The sequence below is a fragment of the Tachyglossus aculeatus genome, chromosome X2, assembly GCF_015852505.1.
Source record: "Tachyglossus aculeatus isolate mTacAcu1 chromosome X2, mTacAcu1.pri, whole genome shotgun sequence".
Taxonomy (NCBI): domain Eukaryota; kingdom Metazoa; phylum Chordata; class Mammalia; order Monotremata; family Tachyglossidae; genus Tachyglossus; species Tachyglossus aculeatus.
Genome location: NC_052100.1, coordinates 105,306 through 124,518, shown reverse-complemented (window position 1 = coordinate 124,518; position 19,213 = coordinate 105,306). Strand labels below are relative to the sequence as shown.

Sequence of the window (19,213 nt, the reverse complement as noted above, 5' to 3'; positions counted from 1 at the left end):
GGGCAGAACCTGTCGCCCACCCCCACCCCTGGGAAATTGAGGCTCGGAGGAGTCGAGACGGTGGCCCGAAAATCGAGGTTTCAGACTTGCCAGCTTGGGGGCCTGGGGATGTTATCCCCAGAGTTGGGCTTGGTGTGCTCGTGGGACAGGAGCCACCATGGTTAAGGAATGAAATAATAATAATAACGGTATTTGTTAAGGGCTTACTATGTGCAAAGCACTGTTCTAAACGCGGGAGGGGATACAATGTGATCAGGTTGTCCCACGGAGGGCTCACAGTCTTAATCCCCATTTTAAAGATGAGGTAACTGAGGCTCAGAGAAGTTAAGTGACTTGCCCAAGGTCACACAGCAGACATGTGGCAGAGCTGGGATTCGATCCCATGACCTCTGACCCCAAAGCCCATGCTCTTTCCACTGAGCCATGCTGCTTCTCTATAATAATACTATAATAATAGTAATGGTATTTGTTAAGCACTCATAATATGACGGGCACTGTACTAAGTGCTGAGGTGGATACAAGCAAATCAGGTTGGACGCAGTCCCTGTCCCAGGTGGGGCTCACAGTCTCAATCCCCACTTTACAGATGAGGTGACTGAGGCACAGAGAAGTGACTTGCCCAAGGTCACACAGCAGACAAGCCGTGGAGCCGGCATTAGAACCCATGACCTTCTGACCACCGGGCCCGTGCTCTATCCACCACGCCCTGCTGCTTCACACTACGCCATGTTGTTTCACCCCAACACTGGGGGTCTGCCTGTGAGGAGCCCACCAGGGGTCTGCCTGACCCCAGGCCCGGGAGAAGGATGGATGGATCTGTGATTGTAGGCTAGAGGCAGCCTATAGCAGTTTCAGCCTGAAACAGTGACAGAATTGAGCTTGGATCAGCTTCCCCACTTGCCAGGCAGTGGTCAGTCCTACACCAAAAAAAAAAAAAAATGGACACAGTAACACAGGCTTTCTTGTGAACTCTCCCCTCGCCACCATCTCACAGCTGATCTTCCTGTACTTATTTGGCCAGGGGAACCGAGGGAAACTGCCACTGCTCCAGGGGGCTGGGGGTGGAGGTGGGGGAAAGGAGAGGAAACGGAGAGGTCCTGACCCAGCAGTGGGGTAAGCGGGCTGACTCGGTCTGTCTATCTCTGGTGGCTACCACTGTCAGGTTCCCACAGACACAGAAGGTGTGTGTATATTTATGTATCTCTGTGTTGGTGTTTATAGGTACATTTTTCTATCTATATTTGGGTGTGCATAGCTATCTATCTCTATATATATTGAATTGTCCCCCACCACTGACAGCAACTTCACACATGGGTTCATGTGTGGCTGAAGAGCTGACTGAGACCCAGGTTCTGACGACACACACACGCACACACACACACTCTCATGAACACACTCACTTCCTCACTGCCCGTCGTTACTCTGAAGTGTTGGCAGCACCTGGTGCAGTTTTCGACTTTGCCTTTGCCTGATTGCAGTGCACCATGCTGGTCTCTGCCACCGACTCTCAGTTTTCAGCTAGGATGCAGCATTGCTTGAGTCTTTGTATTACTATAACAATAGTAATGATGAGGATGTTAAGTGCTGACTATGGGCCAAATGATGCCCATAGGCATCGCAGCGTAGTGGGGTAGGTCCCTGCCCCACATGGAGGCTCACAATTTGAAGTAGAAAGAACAGGTACTTTATCTCCATTTTGCAAATGAGGAAACTGAGGCACAGGAAGGCCAAAAGTCACATGTAGGCAAGTGGCGAAACTGGGATTAAAACCCAAGTCTCCTGACTCCCCATCCCATGCTCTTTCCTAAACTATGCTGCCTCCCTGGCTGTATCCTTAAAATGTTTCCTGCCTTCCTTCTTTACGGTTTCACAGTTTCAGCTTTCCATATAGTAATTGTTTGGATACCCTGTTGTTCATTTTCCTCATGCATTCCCAAGCAGGTCAACTAGGTTATCATGTTAAGAGATTGACTATCATCTCTCTCGCCACCAACTCCTTGTCCCATGTCCTTCCTTGGGCCTAGAACTCTCTCCCCCTTCATATCTGACAGACTGCCATTCTCCCCACCTTCAAAACCCTCCTAAAATCACATCTGCTCCTACAGGCCTTCCCTGACTAGACCCTCATCTCCCCTTTCCTCCCTTCCCTCTGCATCAACTCTGTACTTGACTGTATATCCCTTAAGCACGTTGATACTCACTCCAGCCCCACAGCACTTATATAAATATCCTTATGCTCTACTATTTCTCTTATCCATGATTTCCCTCTGAAGATTGTAAGCTTCCTGTGGGCATGGATCACTTCTGTCAGCTCTGTTGTCCTGTACTTTCCCAGACACTTGGCACACTGCTCCGCACACAGTAAATGTTCAATAAATGCCATTGATCAAATGACTTTGAAACAGGATTTCTTTGGGGTCCCATCATCCCATCTTGCCATTTGCTGTTGCCTAAAGCCCAGGAGGGATGCTGAAGGAACTGTTCGAGGAGTCAGATATGGTGTCCGTAGGGAGCCAGAGATCAGATTGGGTAGCTCTTCAACTCTCTAGACCGCTAGTTTGCTCTGAAGCCTAATAGCATGTTGACAACACATTTTGTTTGACAGTCTCCCAGGGGATTTGCTGGCCTTCTGGATTTGGGTTCTTCTTTCAGTTAATGGTATTTATTGAGTGCTTACTATGTGCAGGGCTGTACTAAGCATTTGGACGAGTATAGTACAGCAGAGCTAGCAGACACCTTCCCTGCCTACAACAAGCTTACAATCTAGAGAGGCAGACAGTATATGAAAAAGTAGTTTATAATATATAATTTAAAGATATGTACATAAGTGCTGTGGGATTGAGGGTGGGGCTAATATCAAAAGGCCAAAGATTACAGTTCCAAATGACAATCCTTGCCTTAACACCCCAGCTACCTTGGTAACACTGTTCTGTGACATACAGCATTTAGCTCTGGGTTTTGCCAATGTCAATTTTTGGTTGTGCCTATGCCTTCTCCCATGTAGGCAGATACATCAACTCAGTTTTCTTTGGACTCGTCATCAGTTCATAGTATCTGGCTGATTTGGTGAATTAGTTTACAGCTATTTGCATTTCTTCTTGGCTTTGTCCCTCTATCAATCAATTAATCGGTCCTATTTATTGAGCCCTTACTGAGTACTGGATTAAGTGCTTGGGAAAGTACGGTGTAACAATATAACCAAGTTGGTAGACACGTTCCCTGCCCACAACGAACTTGCAGTCTAGAGTGGGAAACAGACATTAATAAATAAATTACAGATATAATAAAAACTAAGGTACTTGTTAAGCACTTACTACGTGCCAAACTCTGTTCTGAGCACTGGGGTAGATACAAGTTAATGAGATTGGACACAGTCCCTGTCCCACATGGGGCTCACAATCTAAGTAGGATTTAATTCCCATTTTACAGGTGGGGAATAGGCTCAGAGAAATTAGGTGATTTGCCCAAGGTCACACAGCAGACAAGTGGGAGAATCGGGATTAGAACCCATGTCTTCTGACTCCCAGGACCCTGCTCTAGGACCACCTCCACTAGGCCACGCAGCTTCCGGATAGGTACATAAGTGCTTGTGGGGTTGAGGGAAGGGTGAAGAAAAAGTGTAAATCCAAGTGCAAGGGTGATGCAGAAGGGAGTGGGAAAAGAGGAGATGAGGTCCTAGTCAGGGAAGGCCTCTACCTGCATGCTATGATTTATGAGTGATGGCCTTCAGGGCTTTGGCTGAAAATCTGATGAGTTTTGTTTCCCAGAGGTGCAGACGGGTGTTCTCACAGCTGCATTGACGTCTCTTATTACCTCTTCCTGTATGGCTGCATAGAATAAATTGAACAGTACCCAGCCCACCTCATGTCCCTACTTGACTCCATTGGCGATGGGGAATGGATCAGACAGGGCACCCTCGGTTCTGACCCGGCCAGCCAAGCCAATCTGAAGAAGTCTCTCAACCTTGATGAAGTTTTTAGGGCAGCCAGATTTGCTAAGCCATTTCTAGAGTCCAGAACTCCTGATGATATCATACGCTTTCGAAAGGTCTGTGAAACCATGTGGGGCTGTCGGTGCCGTTCCCAGCCCTTTCCCTCTATCTGATATTCAGCGTAGATCATGTGCAGTGTTCCATTCTATGATCCGAAGCCAAACTGTGATTCCAGGAGCATTTGGTCAATGATATGCTTTAGTAGATGATCCAGGATTAATCTGGCTGAGATCCTGCTATTGATGAAGAGAAATGAGGTACCTTGTTAATTTCCACTATCTGATCTTGTCCTTTTCCATCTGAAGATGATGATAGTGGTGGTTTCTTTGAGGTTCTGTGGCCTTTCCTCAGCGGCCCATTTGTTGAGGAACAGCTAGTGTGTTAAAGTGTCCCCACTGTGCTTGTAGGTCTTAGCGGGTCTACCGTTGGGTTTTGTTGCTTTGCCATTTTTCATGGTTTTGATTTCTGTGGTGACTCACACACTGGTTGGGACAAATTCTGGGTCTTTACATGTCATAAGGATTTCTCAGTTTTGGCTGTTGGGGAGAATACTGAAATGTTGTTTCTGCCTCTTTGGGATTCCTTCTTGGATGGTGCTGAGGCTGGAATAGTCTTCCCTCTTCAGAGGGCTGAGATGGGCATGCCACATCCTTAAAGATGTGGCGGTCTCAGCATGGTGGCATTGCACAACCGTGGGTCTCTTTGGCTCTGGAGTCCCACCCCCGTGTGCTCCGTACCTCTATTTGCATGCCACAACATAGGTTTCTGTAAGCCTCACTTCTGCCTGAGCCCTGGGGGCTGCCTGCCCAACTGGGGACCGCCTTGACTTGGTGCCTCCGAGCCCTTCTGGGGCCTGTCTCGCTGTGTTACCTGCCTCTTCCTCCACTGGGCTGCTTTATCTCCTCTGGCTCTGGGTTTATTTTATTTTTTTATGGCATTTGTTTAGTGCTTAATATGTGCCAGACACTAAGCACCGGGGTAATTGGTTGGACACCATCCCTGTCCCACGTGAGACTCACATGGGGTAGTGGCTAGAGCCCAGCCCTGGGAGTCAGAAGGTTATGGGTTCCAATCCCATCTCTGCCACTTGTCAGCTGTGTGACTTTGGGCAAGTCACTTCATTCATTCATTCATTCATTCAATCATATTTATTGAGCACTTACTGTGTGCAGAGCACTGTACTAAGCGCTCAGGAAGTAAAAGTCAGCAACATATAGAGACAGTCCCTCCCCAACAACGGGCTCACAGTCTAGAAGGGGGAGACAGACAACAAAACAAAACATGTAGACAGGTGTCAAAATCGTCAGAACAAATAAAATTAAAGCTATATGCACATCGTTAACAAAATAAATTCTCTGTGCCTGTTACCTCAGCTGTAAAATGGGGATTAAGACTGTGAGCCCCACGTGGGACAACCTGATTGCCTTGTATCTACCCCAGTGCTTAGAACAGTGCTTGGCACATAGTAAGCGCTTAACAAATACCATCATCATCAACACTTACATTAGTGGGGCCAAGGCACAACGGGAGGCAAAGTCTAGTGTGGTGAAGACACCAGGGCAGGCACAGGCTAGTGGGGCCAGGGCCGGGAGTGCAGGAGGAAGTGGTGGGGTGGCCTCCGACCTGGCCCTTAGCATGCACATCTGGCAGCAGGGCTGAAGGGAAACTCCTAGAAACCCACAGCGAGCCAGGCCACAGTGAAGCATCTGACATTGAGGCTTTGGGGCACGGAAATCTGCACATACTGGAAAACATGCAGAGATATACGGGTACACACTGCCGTGCACGCGCGCGTGCACACACACACACGTCTGGACAAAAACATCCACACACCTCCATATCCCCCCCTCACACACACTCATATGAGCGCCTGCAAATCAAACCTTTGCCTAAGCCCTGAGTGTCATTTCTTTTGGACTCAAGCCCACGGGACAGGACTCGGGGGAGGGATTGTGTGGAAACACTCTCCCTGTGGGGTTGGGCCCGCCACGCTTCACCCCTCCCCCCAAAGCCCACCCCCTGGGGTCTGTGGGGAGGAACACAGGGGGCCACAGCAGAGGCTCAGATGCTGGTGCCCATGTGCTCTGCTTCAGCTCTGCGGGCCTGTCTGCCTGTTCACTGGCTTGTCCTGGACACTGCTACAATAGAGGACTTGGGACTCTGGACTGGAACCACTGTCCACTTCGGGGGCCAGTCCTTGCACGCACCAAAGCCCCTGAACCTGTGTGGATTGGGGGCAGTGGCAGTAAAGTCAAAGAGTCAAGTTGTCTCCAAGTGTCCAAGGGGGCAAGGCCTTGAAGCTCAGGCCCACCCCCACGGCTCTCCACAGAGGCCCCTTCCCTGTGGCTTGCTCCGCCCCCTTCCCTGAAGCTCCCCATCAAGGCTCCGCTTCACCCCCTCCTCTGGCTTCCCCCTCCCCTTGGGTCCCCACCTCCAAGCCTCCACCAGGCTCTGCCCCTCTCCTCCACAGCTCAAGGCTTTGCTCAGTCAATTAATGGTATTTATTGAGCACTTACTGTGTACAGAGCACCATACTAAACACTTGGGAGAGTGCAGTATAACAGAGTTGGGAGACACGTTCCCTTGCCCATAAGGAGTTCACAGCCTCACATGCTGCTTTGAAACCTCCCAAGTCCTGGTATGGCCTGATCTTGGGAGTTCTTGAGACACTGACCCAAGACGGGTAGAGAGACGAGGCCCACTGGACAGAGGAGGGACTGGACAGAGAAATCCTTGAAACCCGTCTGGGGCAATGGGCAGGCCAGTCTCAGGACAACCCCCTGCCCCGTTTTGGGGGGCGGGGGTTGGAGACTGTAATGGTAGGGATGGAGGAGCTTTTCGGGGCACAGGCATCCTGAGATTTCAGCCCCAAGACCTAGCGTGGCTCAGTGGACTGTAGGGCTGGTGCCACTGGTTTTCCCTCTCCCCTGCCTGGTAAGTTCCCTCTGGGGCATGGAGTGCAGGGAGCGAGAAGGAGGGCAGATTGCTATAAAATGCTCACAACGGTTTTTCTGGGCAGGACTCACTGACTGCCAGAGTGACCACAACTCAGTGCTGACGCTGTGCTTGAAGCGCCTCGGTAGCCACTGTAGTCTTTGCTGCCCATGTCAACCAACTATTTGTCAGGAATCCTTCTTGGCTGGTCTACTCAGGGAATGCCCTAGGTAGTTTCTTTGGTCAGAAACCTTCACTCCAATGGCACAGCCCCAGCTGGGACTTCAATCAGTCAGTCGTATTTACTGAGAGCTTACCATATGCAGAGCACTGTACTATGCACTGAGGAGAGTACACTGCAACAGTAAACAGACACATTCCCTGCCCACAGTGAGCTTACATTCTATAGGGTTCTTCTCGCTGGACCCACAGCAGGGGCCTGTGGGACTCTTTGCCCCAGAGACTCCTGGGATTTTTGTGGGGACTCAGAGCACATGCATTGGAAGTCCCCAGCGGGGCTGTACAGGCTCTAAACCTCACAAATGCCCAAGAGCTAGATATTCTGGAGCTGCTCAGGGCAGGGTTGGGGATGCGAGGTGGGACCCAGAATAGCTGTGGGTGACTCCATCCCCACAGAGGGGGGCCCCCAACCCCCCATCTCGAGAGCAGCTTCCCCACTGACCCCCTGTTCCTGGGCACCCCTGGCCTTATAGAGGGGAGAGGGCCTTCCTCTTGATAGGGGTATCCCCTCACTGGCCAGTGAAGGCGGTGGGTGTCCTGTCACTGGCTGGTAAAACCAGTGAGTGTCCCTCCATTGGCCAGTGAAAGCCAGCTGTCACACAATTGTCTCATCTCGTTGGCTGGAAAGGACAGACCCAATGACGGGGCAGAATTTCCACTCTCACCCCATTCTTTTTCCAGATCAGGATGGAGTCTGACCTGGAAAAGTAGAGGAAGGGCAGGGCAGTCCACTTGCAGCCCACAGTCCCCTTGGACAAGGTTTGAGCCCCATTTCCAGGACTGAGGGGAGAGTGAGGAGTGGGTGTGAGATTGAGGGGACCCCCCCACCCCCATCCCCCACCCCACCACACACACCATGGTGCAACGCTTCCACGATGCCTTTCAGGGAGAGACATTACTTGGTTAGTCTATTTTAGAACTGCAGCTGATTGCAGCCAGGAATAACCGGAGCTGTGATATGGGGATAAAAACAGAAAGAAAGGCCGTCTTCTGCCTTGGCCCAGCCCCCACTCCTCAGCTCTTCCCGGCCTCCCCACTCCCTCCCTCCCTCCCTCCACTGCCTTTTCCTGAGGCTCAGGCCTGCAGACATCCTCCCCACTTCCTCTCCACACCCAACCTCAACTTGCTCCCTATCGGTCAGGCCTTCTCCCCACCCTACACTGCTGGGCTGGACACCTGCTGTATTGTGGGCAGGGAATGTGTCTGTTGATTGTTGTACTGTACTCTCCCAAGTGCTTAGTACAGTGCTCTGCACACAGTAAGCACTCAGTATATACGATTGACTGACTGACAGGGAGCTGTGCTGGGTGTCTGCTGCGTGCAGGCTGCTGTACTAAGCGCTTAAGACTATACAGCAGAAATGAGATAATTGTACTCTCCCAAATGCTTAGTACAGTGCTCTCCACACAGCAAGCGCTTGATAAATACAAGCATAATATAGTGGATAGAGCACAGGCCTAGGAGTCAGAAGGTTATGGGTCCTAATCCCGGCTCCACCACTTGTCTGCTGTGTGACCTTAGGCAAGTCACTTCACTTCTCTGGGCCTCGGTCACCTCTTCTGTAAAATGGGGATTGGGACTGTGAGCCCAGGTGGGACAGGGACTGTGTCCAACCCAACTTGCTTGTATATATCCCAGCGCTTAGTGCAGTGCCTGGCATGTAGTAAGTGCTTAACAAATGTCACAATTATTGTTACCAATGATTGTCTTCAAGGGGGGAGACATGTTCCAGAGTCATGAATGAGAAGTTAAATGCCAACAGTCAACACAAATGGGTAAAAGAGTGTTGGAGTCTCCTGTCAGGAATGACAGAGGTGCTTCGTCTCAGCCCCGCAAACTCCAGAATCTTGACAGGACATAGAGGAAAAGAGAGAGAGTTTGTGTGATGCCGAGCAAGTCACCAGCACTAGAATCGATTCTAGTGCTGGTGACTTGCTCGGCGACACGCACACTCTGTCTTATTCCTGCCCTTTGTGTTTTTGCAGGGCCACAGGGTGCAAATAGCAAGCAGGCAGGTAGGGAGGGGTGCAGCTTGCTGCCAAGTGTATGCAGAGGGGTTTTACTTGCAGGACTCGAGGGGCCAAGTGACCGCAGGCCCAGCACCGATGCTGTGCTCTACACCCAGCAGGCAGTTGCCACGGTAGCCACCGCCATCTTCCCACCCACGTTAGCCAGCTATTTTCAGGATCCCTTCTGGTCCTGGCCACCTCACAGAATGCCCTGGGTGGTCCTTGGGTCAGACCCCTTCACTGTTGACAGCCCAGCTTCATCAGGCACACCCCGATTCAGGGAGGCTCCACTCTCACACTATAGTGAGTACGGGGTAAATAATGACAAGTAGCTAAACTAATCTTCCTGTGAATGCTAAGTGTGATCGCCCTGCCCCCTTCCCCCCTTTCCCCTTCCCCTACAGGGAGGTCACAGCACTTGGGGTTGGAGCAAGATGCAGGGTCTGGGGGTTCCCCCTACTCTGACTGACAGTCCCCAGCCTCCATCTCAGAGCAGGTGGCGAGGCCAGGTTGGGGGGTTAGGTCTTCACAACGGCTCTGACTTCCTGTGGGTTTGACTCGGGGAAGCTGGGGATGGGCTGGGGATTGGGGGCTAACTCGGGGGGGGGCATGCGGAGAGGGGAAGTGTTGTACTGGGAGGAGCTAGTATGCTGGACAGGGTTTGGGGGAAGGGACTAGGGCTGGGGGGCTAGCAGGGGTGAGGGGCTAGGGCTGAGAGTGCCAGTGCTGGGTGGTGGTTAGCATGGGGAGGGGCCAGGGCAGGGACTGAGGGCAGGGCAGGTGGGGAGGTGTTTGCTGGGAGGGTCCCAGCCCTGGAAGACCAGTGCATTGGAGCAATGCAGGGCCTTGGGCCCTCCGCTTTAGACCTTCTCTTCTACTTCCTGTCTCCCCCTCCCCACCAGGGCTGCGTTTCCCGAGGACCCTGTCCAGGGTCCAGGGCTCTAGAGTCCTGGTGGGCCCTGCCTCTTCCTCCTCCCCAAGCACAGTGGCCTTGGGGAGCATGGAGGGAACCTCGCCCTGGGTTTGCAGTTTGGCCCTGGGTGTCTGCCCCGATGTGGCACATGGTGGGGTGGGTGGATCCCTGTTCTTTTGGGAGTGGAGTGGGGGAAGGTGGGGGGAACCTGCTGTGCCCTTTTTATGTTGAAATTTTCCTCAAGCACTTACTGTCTTCTCTCTCACTACTGACCTCCCCGTCTCTGTGCCGGGGTGGGGGTGGGGGGCCCTTCTCCTGATGCAAGCCAGAAAATGCCATTTACCTGTTGTAGGCCTAGGCCCAAGCCAGCCCCAAGTCTGGATCCCTGAGGCTTTTCCCAATTTTGGGCTCAGCCTCCTGACCCACCCTCTCTGGAGAGACTGGAGTCTTGTGTCCTCCCACTCTAAACTGCAAGCTTGTTGTGGGCAGCGAATATGTCTATTGTACTGTACTGTACTCTGTTGGTACTGTACTCTCCTAAGAATTTAGTACCAAGTTTTGCACATAGTAAGCACTCAATAAATACCATTGATGATGGTAACAATGATAGTGATAATAATAATGATAATAATAATGGCATTTGTTAAGCACTTACTATGTGTGAAGCACTGTTCTAAGCACTGGGTTGCAAGTTGATCAGGTTGTCCCATGTGGGGCTCACAGTCTTAATCCCCATTTTACAGATGAAGTAACTGAGGCCCAGAGAAGTTAAGTGACTTGCCCAGAGTCACACAGCTGACAAGTGGCGGAGCTGGGATTAGAACCCCTGACCTCTGGCTCCCAAGCCCCTGCTCTTTCCATTGAGCCATGCTACTTCTCTCATGATGATGATGATGATGGCCGGCTGAGATGGTCACTCCTCCAGATATGGGGAGGAGAGGTCACCCTTGATCTTCCCGTATTGGCCACCACAACCACTCCCTCCCTGGTCCACCCCCGAGGGGATGAGAATAGCCCAGGGCCAGGGGAAGATGGCCAAACCCCAAGTGTCCTGAAGAGGCTAGGGTGCCCCCTCCCGGCCACCCCATGTAATCTTAGGGCAATGAGTTGAGGCAGTCAGAGCTGTGACTTATGGCCTTTCGGGGGTGTGTGTGTGTGTGTGTGTGTGTGTGTGTGTGTGTGTGTGTGTGTGTGTGTGTGTGTGTGTGTGTGTGTGTGTGAAGATCCAGCACACTGAGGGCCGGGAGCAGGTCCAGGAGCGCCTCTCAACCCTCTGTGCCCCCGTGGAGGAGGTGGTCCTGCTGTGCTAGGAGCCCGCAGAGTGCTGTGCTGGGTGCTTCTTGGGTGTAGGGCACTGTGCTGGGTGGTGATGATGATGGTATTTGGTAAGCACTTACTATATGCCAAGCACTGTTCTAAGCTCTGGGGTAGATATAAGACAATCAGGTTGCCTCACGTGGGGCTCACAGTCTTAATCCCCATTTTACAGATGAGGTAATGAGGCACAGAGAAGTTAAGTGACTTGCCCAAAGTCACACAGCTGACAAGTGGCGGAGCCGGGATTAGAACCCATGACCTCTGACTCCCAAGTCCATGCTCGCTCCACTGAACCATGCTGCTTCTGTAAGCTCCGTGTGGACAGAGCTCTGGCCTGGAACACCCTCCCTCCTCAAATCCGACAGACAATTACTAATCTCCCCATTTCAAAGCCTTATTGAAGGTACATCTCCTCGAAGAGGCCTTCCCTGACTAAGCGCCCCATTTCCTCATCTCCCACTCCCTTCTGATTTTCCCTGACTTGCTCCCTTTGTTCTTCCCTCCTCCCAGACCCACAACATTTATGTATATATCTGTCATTTATTTATATTAATGTCTGTCTCCCACCCTCTAGACCGTAAGCTTGGTGTGGGTAGGGACTGTGACTGTTTATTGTTGTATTGTACTCTCCTAAGCGCTTAGTACAATGCCCTGCACACGGTAAGTGCTCAATAAATATGATTGAATGAATGGATAAACATGTCTTAAATCTTTCTTGCTTCCCTCTACTGGTAATTTATTTTAGTGCCTTTCTCCCCCGCTAGACTCTAACTACTTGGGGGCGGGGATCATGGCTATTGCTCTCTCCTAGGTTTTCAGTCCCGTGCCCTGCCCAATGTGAGCGCTCCATTGCTTGATTGATTGTGAGAGCATATGAGCTCCCCAAGGGAGTGAGTGGTCAGTTCTCCCCACCTCTCTCCTACTACAACCCAGCCCACATTCTTTGCTTCTCCACTGCTAACCTTCTCACTTTATCTTGATCTCATCTATCTCGCCCACGACCTGTTTCCGGCCTGACAGACAATTACTCTCCCCACCTTCAGAGTCTTATTGAAGGCACATCTCCTCCAAGAGGCTTTCCCTAGCTTAAGCCCCCTTTTCCTTTTCTCCCACTCCCCTTCTGCATCACCCCGACTTGCTCCCGTTATTCACCTCCCCCACCAGCCCCACAGTACTTATCTGCATATCTGTAACATACTTTTTTATATTAATGTCTGTCTCCCCCTCTAGACTGTAGGCTTGTTGTGGGCAGGAAAGTTGTCTGTTTATTGTTGTCCTCTTCCAAGCATTTAGTACAGTGCTCTGCACACAGTAAGTGATCAATAAATACCACTGATTGACTGACTGGCCTTTCTTTCCTCCCTCCCTTGGTGAGGAGCCATGGCCACCAACCACCTACGCTGTCTTTCTCTCTGTCCCCGGAGGTTTGGCACAGCGGCTCCACTGCCTCGGCCCACTCCACCCCAATGAGAGTTACGGTGGGGATCGGAAGACTCCGGCAGGACCCAGGCCAACCGGCTGTTCCACACTGTTTCCCCGCAGGACCGCAATGCTCAACCCCTGGCCACACCCATAGCATGTCGGGGGTGTCAGAGCCTTTGAGTCGCGCCCGGGCGGGCAGCCTGCGGCCACCCGAGGCCCCCCCGGAGCTCATGGTTCCAGTGCCCGCAGATGTGGAGCAGAAGGAAGTGCGCATCCTCAAGGTCTGTTTCTACAGCAACAGCTTCAACCCTGGGAAGAACTTCAAGCTGGTCAAGTGCACCGTGCACACTCAGGTCCGGGTAAGTGTCTGGGGGGGCTGTGATCCAGGTCATCTGGGGTGTCAGTGAGGCTGGCCCTGCAGAGACAGAAGTGGGGTACAAAGGCAGATAAACAGTCCAGTTCTGCAGGTTGAAATGTACTGGATGTGGGGGCAGCATGGGAGTCTCACCAAACACTGGGGTCCGATGAGGGCCAGATGGGCAAGGGGAGCACTGCAGTGAAGGCATTGGGCATCAGAGTTGACCAGCTGTGAAGTGAGTCAGCTGAGCCACCCTGTTATTGACAACTCCAGCAAAGCCACGGGGTGGTCTCCAGTATGGCAGAGGGAATAAACTGTGACTGTTTATTGTTGTATCATACTCTCCCAAGCACTTAGTACAGTGCTGTGCACACAGTAAGTGCTCAATAAATACAGTTGAATGAATGAATGAGAAGACTGAGGGAGAGGTGAGGTGAGGGGCTGGGGTGTCCAGCAGGGTGAAGAGAAAGGTCAGAGACGATTGAAGGACTAGGTGTCCAACTGAGAGAAGGGCAAGCGAGTCTGAGACCATAACCACAAGCCCTTGAGGAACTTTGTGGGAAGGAGTTGGTGGCTCAGCTGCTCTCTGTGACCACTGAGGTCTTTATGGGATGAGGGGAGGTTTATTCTATAGCAAAAGAGACTATGGAGGGACACAAGGAAGAACCTCGCAGATGTTGGGGGAATCCCCTGATGTTGGGGGAATCCCCAGATGTCGGGAGATAAATGTGGAGGTGGCGAGGGTTGGGAGGGAGGAGTCTCCATTCCTGGAATCTTTTGGGAAAGAGCAGCACTCAGCTGCTCAGAAGCAGGGGGCTGGACCTCCGGACCCTTCACAGTGGCATCCAGTGCCAAGAGCCTATGAATGGTATGGGAGGGAACTGGGAGGATGATGGTGGCTAGGGCAGGGCTCAATGGGAATTACTAGCCCATTCCGCCCTGCTGCAGCTCCTGGGAGTTGGTGGAGATGGGCTGACCATGAGCCGGGTATGGGGCTTAAGGTGAAAATGGACCAGGATTTTAGGTGGCATTTGGAGGGCAACTGCTGTGTGCAGAGCCCTGTGCTGGGTGCCTGTGTTGTTTGGGGTGCTGTGCTGGGTGCCCTCAGTGTTCAGGGCACTGTGCTGGGAGCTTGACAGCATACAATAATAGAAGAAGACAATGTCCCTGCTCTACAGTAGTTGAGACTCTGCTGGAGGCACCTCTCAAAGTTAACCGTGAGGGAGAAGAATAAGCCGAGGGGGCCGAGGAGCCTGGGATTGGAGCAGAGGGGTCATTCAGGCAGTTCTCCTGGAGGAGTGGAGGGGGCAGCCCTCGTGGAGCCCTTATGTGTACTGGAGCTGCAAGGCTCCCATGTCTGGATTTGTGTGTAAGTTCTTTGCGGTCAGGGAATGTGTCTGTTTATTGTCATAGTGTACTGTTCCTAGCACTTAGTACACTGCTGTGCACAGAGTAAGCCCTCATTAAATAGGTTTGATTGAATGAATGCCTGACTGATTGAGTCTGCCCCGCGCAGGAGATCATCGCCTCCATCCTGCTGAGCGGGCGCATCGGGCCTGATGTGCAGCTGCTGCAGTGCTATGGGCTACGGCTGAAGCACGTGAAGTCGGATGAGATTCACTGGCTGCACCCGCTGATGACAGTGGGCGAAGTTCAGGAACAGTACCAGTGTCTACACCTGGAGGCCGAGTGGAGGTGGGCGACGGGGGTTGTGGGCCGGGGGCGAGTACAGGGGTTGGGGTTGAGTATAGGCCCAGGAGGAGGGGGCCTGGGAGTTTTCCCGAGCTCTCCCTCCTTCCATCCAGGCCTTCTCCTCTGGAATTCCTACCCTAGCTACCGTCCCCACCCCGAGACTTCCCCTCCTTGAAGACTAGGCTCCTCTCTCCCCCCAGGTATGATCTGCAGATCCGCTACCTGCCCGAGGGCTTCCTGGAGCAGCTCAAGGAGGACAGAACCACCCTGCTCTACTTCTATCAGCAGGTGGCATCAGGGAGGGGAAGGAAGATGAGGAGTCGGGGGGGCTCTCTCTCTCTCTCTCTGGGCCTGGTGGGTTCTCACCTTCAATTCGTCCCTGCAGCTCCGGAACGACTACATGCAGCGCTATGCCAGCAAGGTCAGCGAGGGCATGGCTTTGCAGCTCGGCTGTCTGGAACTCAGGTACACTCAATCACCCAATCAGTGGTTTTGATTGATAGATTCACTCAATCGTATTTATTAAGCACTTACTGTATTAAGAGCACTGTAATAATAATAATAATGGCATTTGTTAAGCGCTTACTATGTGCAAAGCGCTGTTCTAAGCACTTGGGAAAGTACAATACAGAAATAACCAGTGACATTCCCTGCCCACAATGAGCTCACAGTCTAGAGGAGGGGAGACAGACACCAATACAAATAAATAAAAATGAAATTGATTGAGCCAGCGTTCTGGACAGAATATATAGTGATAATAATGATGGTATTTGTTAAGAGCTTACTATGTGTTAAGCACTGTTCTAACTACTGGGGTAGATACAAGCTTAAACAGATTGGACACAGTCCCTGTCCCATATGGAGTTCACAGTCTTAATCCCCACTTTACAGATGAGGTAACTGAGACACAGAGAACTGAAGTGACTTGCCTAAAGTCACGCAGCAGACAGGTGGCAGAGCTGGGATCAGAACCCAGGTCCTTCTAACTCCCAGGCCCATGCTCTATCCACTAGGCCATGCTGCTTTTTAGTTGAAAGTACTGAACTAATCCTTTGAGAAGACAGTGGGATGAGTAGACACCATCTAGAGAAGTTTGCAATCTAGTGGGGGAGGCAGACACTAAAATAAAATGTACGTAGGGGGAACTTACGGAGTTGAAAGATCTGTAAATAAGGGCTGTGTTTTGGGGTGGGGCATGGGTGATGAGGAAGTACTGAAGTAATCCTTATTAGGAATAAAGAATGGGGAGAGGAGAGATTAATCAGGGAAGGCTTCCTGAAGGAGATACAATTTCAGGAGGGATTTGAAAATGAGGTGAGCCATGGTCTGCCAGCTTTGAAGGGGAGGGTGTTCCAGGTAGGAGAGAGGCTGTGCGCAAGAGGTCAGTGGTCAATCAATCAATCAGTCATATTTATTGAGCATTTACTGTGTGCAGAGCACTGTACTAAGCACTTGGGAAGTACAAGTTGGCAACATGTAGAGACCGTCCCTACCCAACAGTGGGCTCACAGTCTAGAAGGGGGAGACAGAGAACAAAACCAAACATAGTAACAAAATAAAATAAATAGAATAGATATGTACAAGTAAAATAAATAAATAGAGTAGTAAATATGTACAAACATATGTACATATATACAGGTGCTGTGGGGAAGGGAAGGAGGTAAGATGGGGGGGATGGAAAGGAGGACGAGGGGGAGAGGAAGGAGGGGGCTCAGTCTGGGAAGGCCTCCTGGAGGAGGTGAGCTCTCAGTAGGGCCTTGAGAGACGAGAGAGGCCCGGGGAGTAGGTTGGTGTTAGAGGAATGAAGTGTGCATTCTGGGCTGTAGTGGGAGAGGACAGGATAGGTAGGATGGAGAAAGTTTGGAGAGCAGTAGTGAGGCTAGGGCCAGAGACCCTGTCTCCATCCTCCCTACCCACGATGCTGATGGTGCCTCCCCTCCCAGGAGGTTCTACAAGGACATGCCTCACAACGCGCTTGATAAGAAGTCCAACTTTGAACTCCTGGAGTGAGTACCTTTCTCCCTCCCCTTCCTTCCCTTCCCGAGCCCCCTGACACACAGGGTGGGGAATTCACGTCTCAGAAGTTGGGGGGCGGAACCCCTAGCACTGATCAAGGAGAGACCCACTGCTCAGACCCCCACTCTGGTGACCAAGGGGAGGGGCCGGGGCGAGGGGCTGGGCATCATCGGGTTCCTCCGTCCCTAGGAAGGAGGTGGGTCTGGAATTGTTCTTCCCGAAGCAGATGCAGGACAACCTGAAGGTGAGAGGCCGGGGGCCGGCCGGGGGTGGGTGGGAAGAAGCCATTCTGGAGCCCCCACCCGGTGCAGTCTGGGGTCCTCAAACTGTACTTGGGTCACTGGGGCTTGGGATTCCTGGAGGGGTGGGATGTGAGGGGCCCCCTGACCGCCTGCCTCCGCAGCCCAAGCAGTTTCGGAAGATGATCCAGCAGACGTTCCAGCAGTACGCCTCTCTGAGGGAGGAAGAGTGCGTCATGAAGTTCTTCAACACCCTCGCTGGCTTCGCCAGTATCGACCAGGAGACCTACCGCTGCGAGCTCATAGTAACAGCCTCCTGGGAACCCCTCCCCACACCCAATTCACAGAGGCATGCCCCACCCTGGGGTGGCACCCTCTAGAACCCCCCCCAACTTTAGTACCCCACCCTCCCACATCCCACACCCTCTTCCGGGGCCCGAATGCCTGAGCCTTCTTCATCCCAATCACCAGCAATGGCAGACAAGGGTAATAATTACTGTATCTGTTGAGCCACTGGGGAAAAGGAAAGGGAAGATTCATCCTCCGGGGGCCAGCAGAGTATCTGGGAGGACTTGCTGGAAGTGGAGGACTCTTCTGGTGCCAGTAAGCAAGAGCTGAGGCCTGGCGTAATCCCCGGCTGTGGCTTGCCTGAGAAAGCCAGGCTTCAGATGGTTTGGGGAAAGGGCCTTGAGTGGGCTTGCTTCCCTTCTATCCCTCTTCAGCTTATCCCTCTGCCCTCCCTCCTTGCAGCAAGGGTGGAACATCACTGTGGACCTTGTCATTGGGCCTAAGGGCATTCGTCAGATGACCAGCCAGGACAACAAGGTGGGGCGAGGGATGGTGATGGTGGTGGCCGGGGGCTGAGGGCGAGGAACCAGGCATCAAATTGGAGTGGGGCCCGGGGGAGGGGCTGGTGCGGAGCCATGGCATCAACTTGGCCAGAGTAGGGGGGTGTCTGGGGATTAGCCAGGGCACCCGGTGGGAGGCAGGAAGTGTTTGGCGTGCCCCTGACAGCCACCCTCTCTCCCTCCTCTACCGGCTCCAGTCCACGTGCCTGGCTGAGTTCCACCAGATCAAATCCATCCGGTGCACTCCCAAAGTGGAGGGAACGGCACTGTTGCAGCTGAGCATCGTGGGAACACCCCAGGTCTGGGCGGGGAAACTTGGGGCTTGGGGATTTCCTGGGGGATGGGAGGGGTTCGAGAGGCCCAGGTAGGGTACACCCTGCACTGGGCCCCGTTCCATTATTCAACCTCCTCCACAGTCCCTGTCCATCAAAACCAGCTCCTTGGCCGAGGCTGAGAATATGGCTGACCTGATTGATGGCTACTGCCGCCTGCAGTGCCAGATCGAAGGCACCCTCATCATCCGCCCACAGAAAAGTGAGGGCAGCTACCAGAAGGGGAGAGGGGAGGCGCCCCTGGCCCAACCCAGCCCTTGCATGTCTGTCTTCCCGTCCCAACCCTTCCCGCCTTTCTCCTCCCCTCCCCACTATGCTTCCCACCACCCCCCTTCTTCCTTTTCCATCATCTTGCCTCCCCCCCCCCCCTGCCCCTTTCCCACCCAGCTCTTTCTGATCTTTCAGATGGCGAGAAGCGCTCCAGCCTGCCCCAGATCCCTACTCTGTGAGTAGGGGGTCCCGGTGGGAGGGGGCTATCACGGGCTCAGAATCTCACCTCAACCTTTCCCTGGCTCTGCCCTGATGAGCCCCAGCCTCTGGGTGTGAGTGCACACAGTGCTCCACCCCAGAAACGCCTGCATCTTCAGGAAAGGCTGATGGGAGAGGGGAGACCCGGGGCCAAGGAGCCTGATGGTGCCACCCATCCCCCTGCCCGCTGTGTTCCGGCCCGGGCCTCCCTAGGGACTCCTCAGCTGTGGTCTCTGACCCGATGGCCTCCTGTTGTTTCCCCTTCACTAGGGACCGACGGTCCCAGCTGTCTGAGAGCTGCAGCATCGGTAAGTCCTGGCTCTGGCTCCTGCCCTGTCCACCCTGTCCTGTCCACCCTGTCTTCCACCTGGGCTGGTGGAGTCAGGGGCTGGAGTGCCTGTGAGGATTCCCAGCCCCATATTAGGCCCTGGCCT

General features: G+C 52.8%; 1 protein-coding gene across 2 annotated transcripts in view; it reads left to right on the top strand.

Annotated features, from left to right (window-relative positions):
• Positions 1-19,213, top strand: part of PTK2B (protein tyrosine kinase 2 beta) — a 36,740-nt gene that overhangs the window by 5,869 nt on the left and 11,658 nt on the right. For both annotated transcript variants that reach the window (XM_038770935.1, XM_038770934.1), the window contains exons 2-13: positions 12,947-13,185; positions 14,701-14,879; positions 15,077-15,164; positions 15,262-15,341; positions 16,820-16,882; positions 17,082-17,136; positions 17,296-17,436; positions 17,882-17,956; positions 18,177-18,278; positions 18,396-18,513; positions 18,717-18,756; positions 19,050-19,087. In XM_038770935.1, the coding sequence (XP_038626863.1) occupies positions 12,982-13,185; positions 14,701-14,879; positions 15,077-15,164; positions 15,262-15,341; positions 16,820-16,882; positions 17,082-17,136; positions 17,296-17,436; positions 17,882-17,956; positions 18,177-18,278; positions 18,396-18,513; positions 18,717-18,756; positions 19,050-19,087 (1,183 nt within the window). In that variant the 5' untranslated portion in view covers positions 12,947-12,981. The remainder of the gene's footprint in view (positions 1-12,946; positions 13,186-14,700; positions 14,880-15,076; positions 15,165-15,261; positions 15,342-16,819; positions 16,883-17,081; positions 17,137-17,295; positions 17,437-17,881; positions 17,957-18,176; positions 18,279-18,395; positions 18,514-18,716; positions 18,757-19,049; positions 19,088-19,213) is intronic.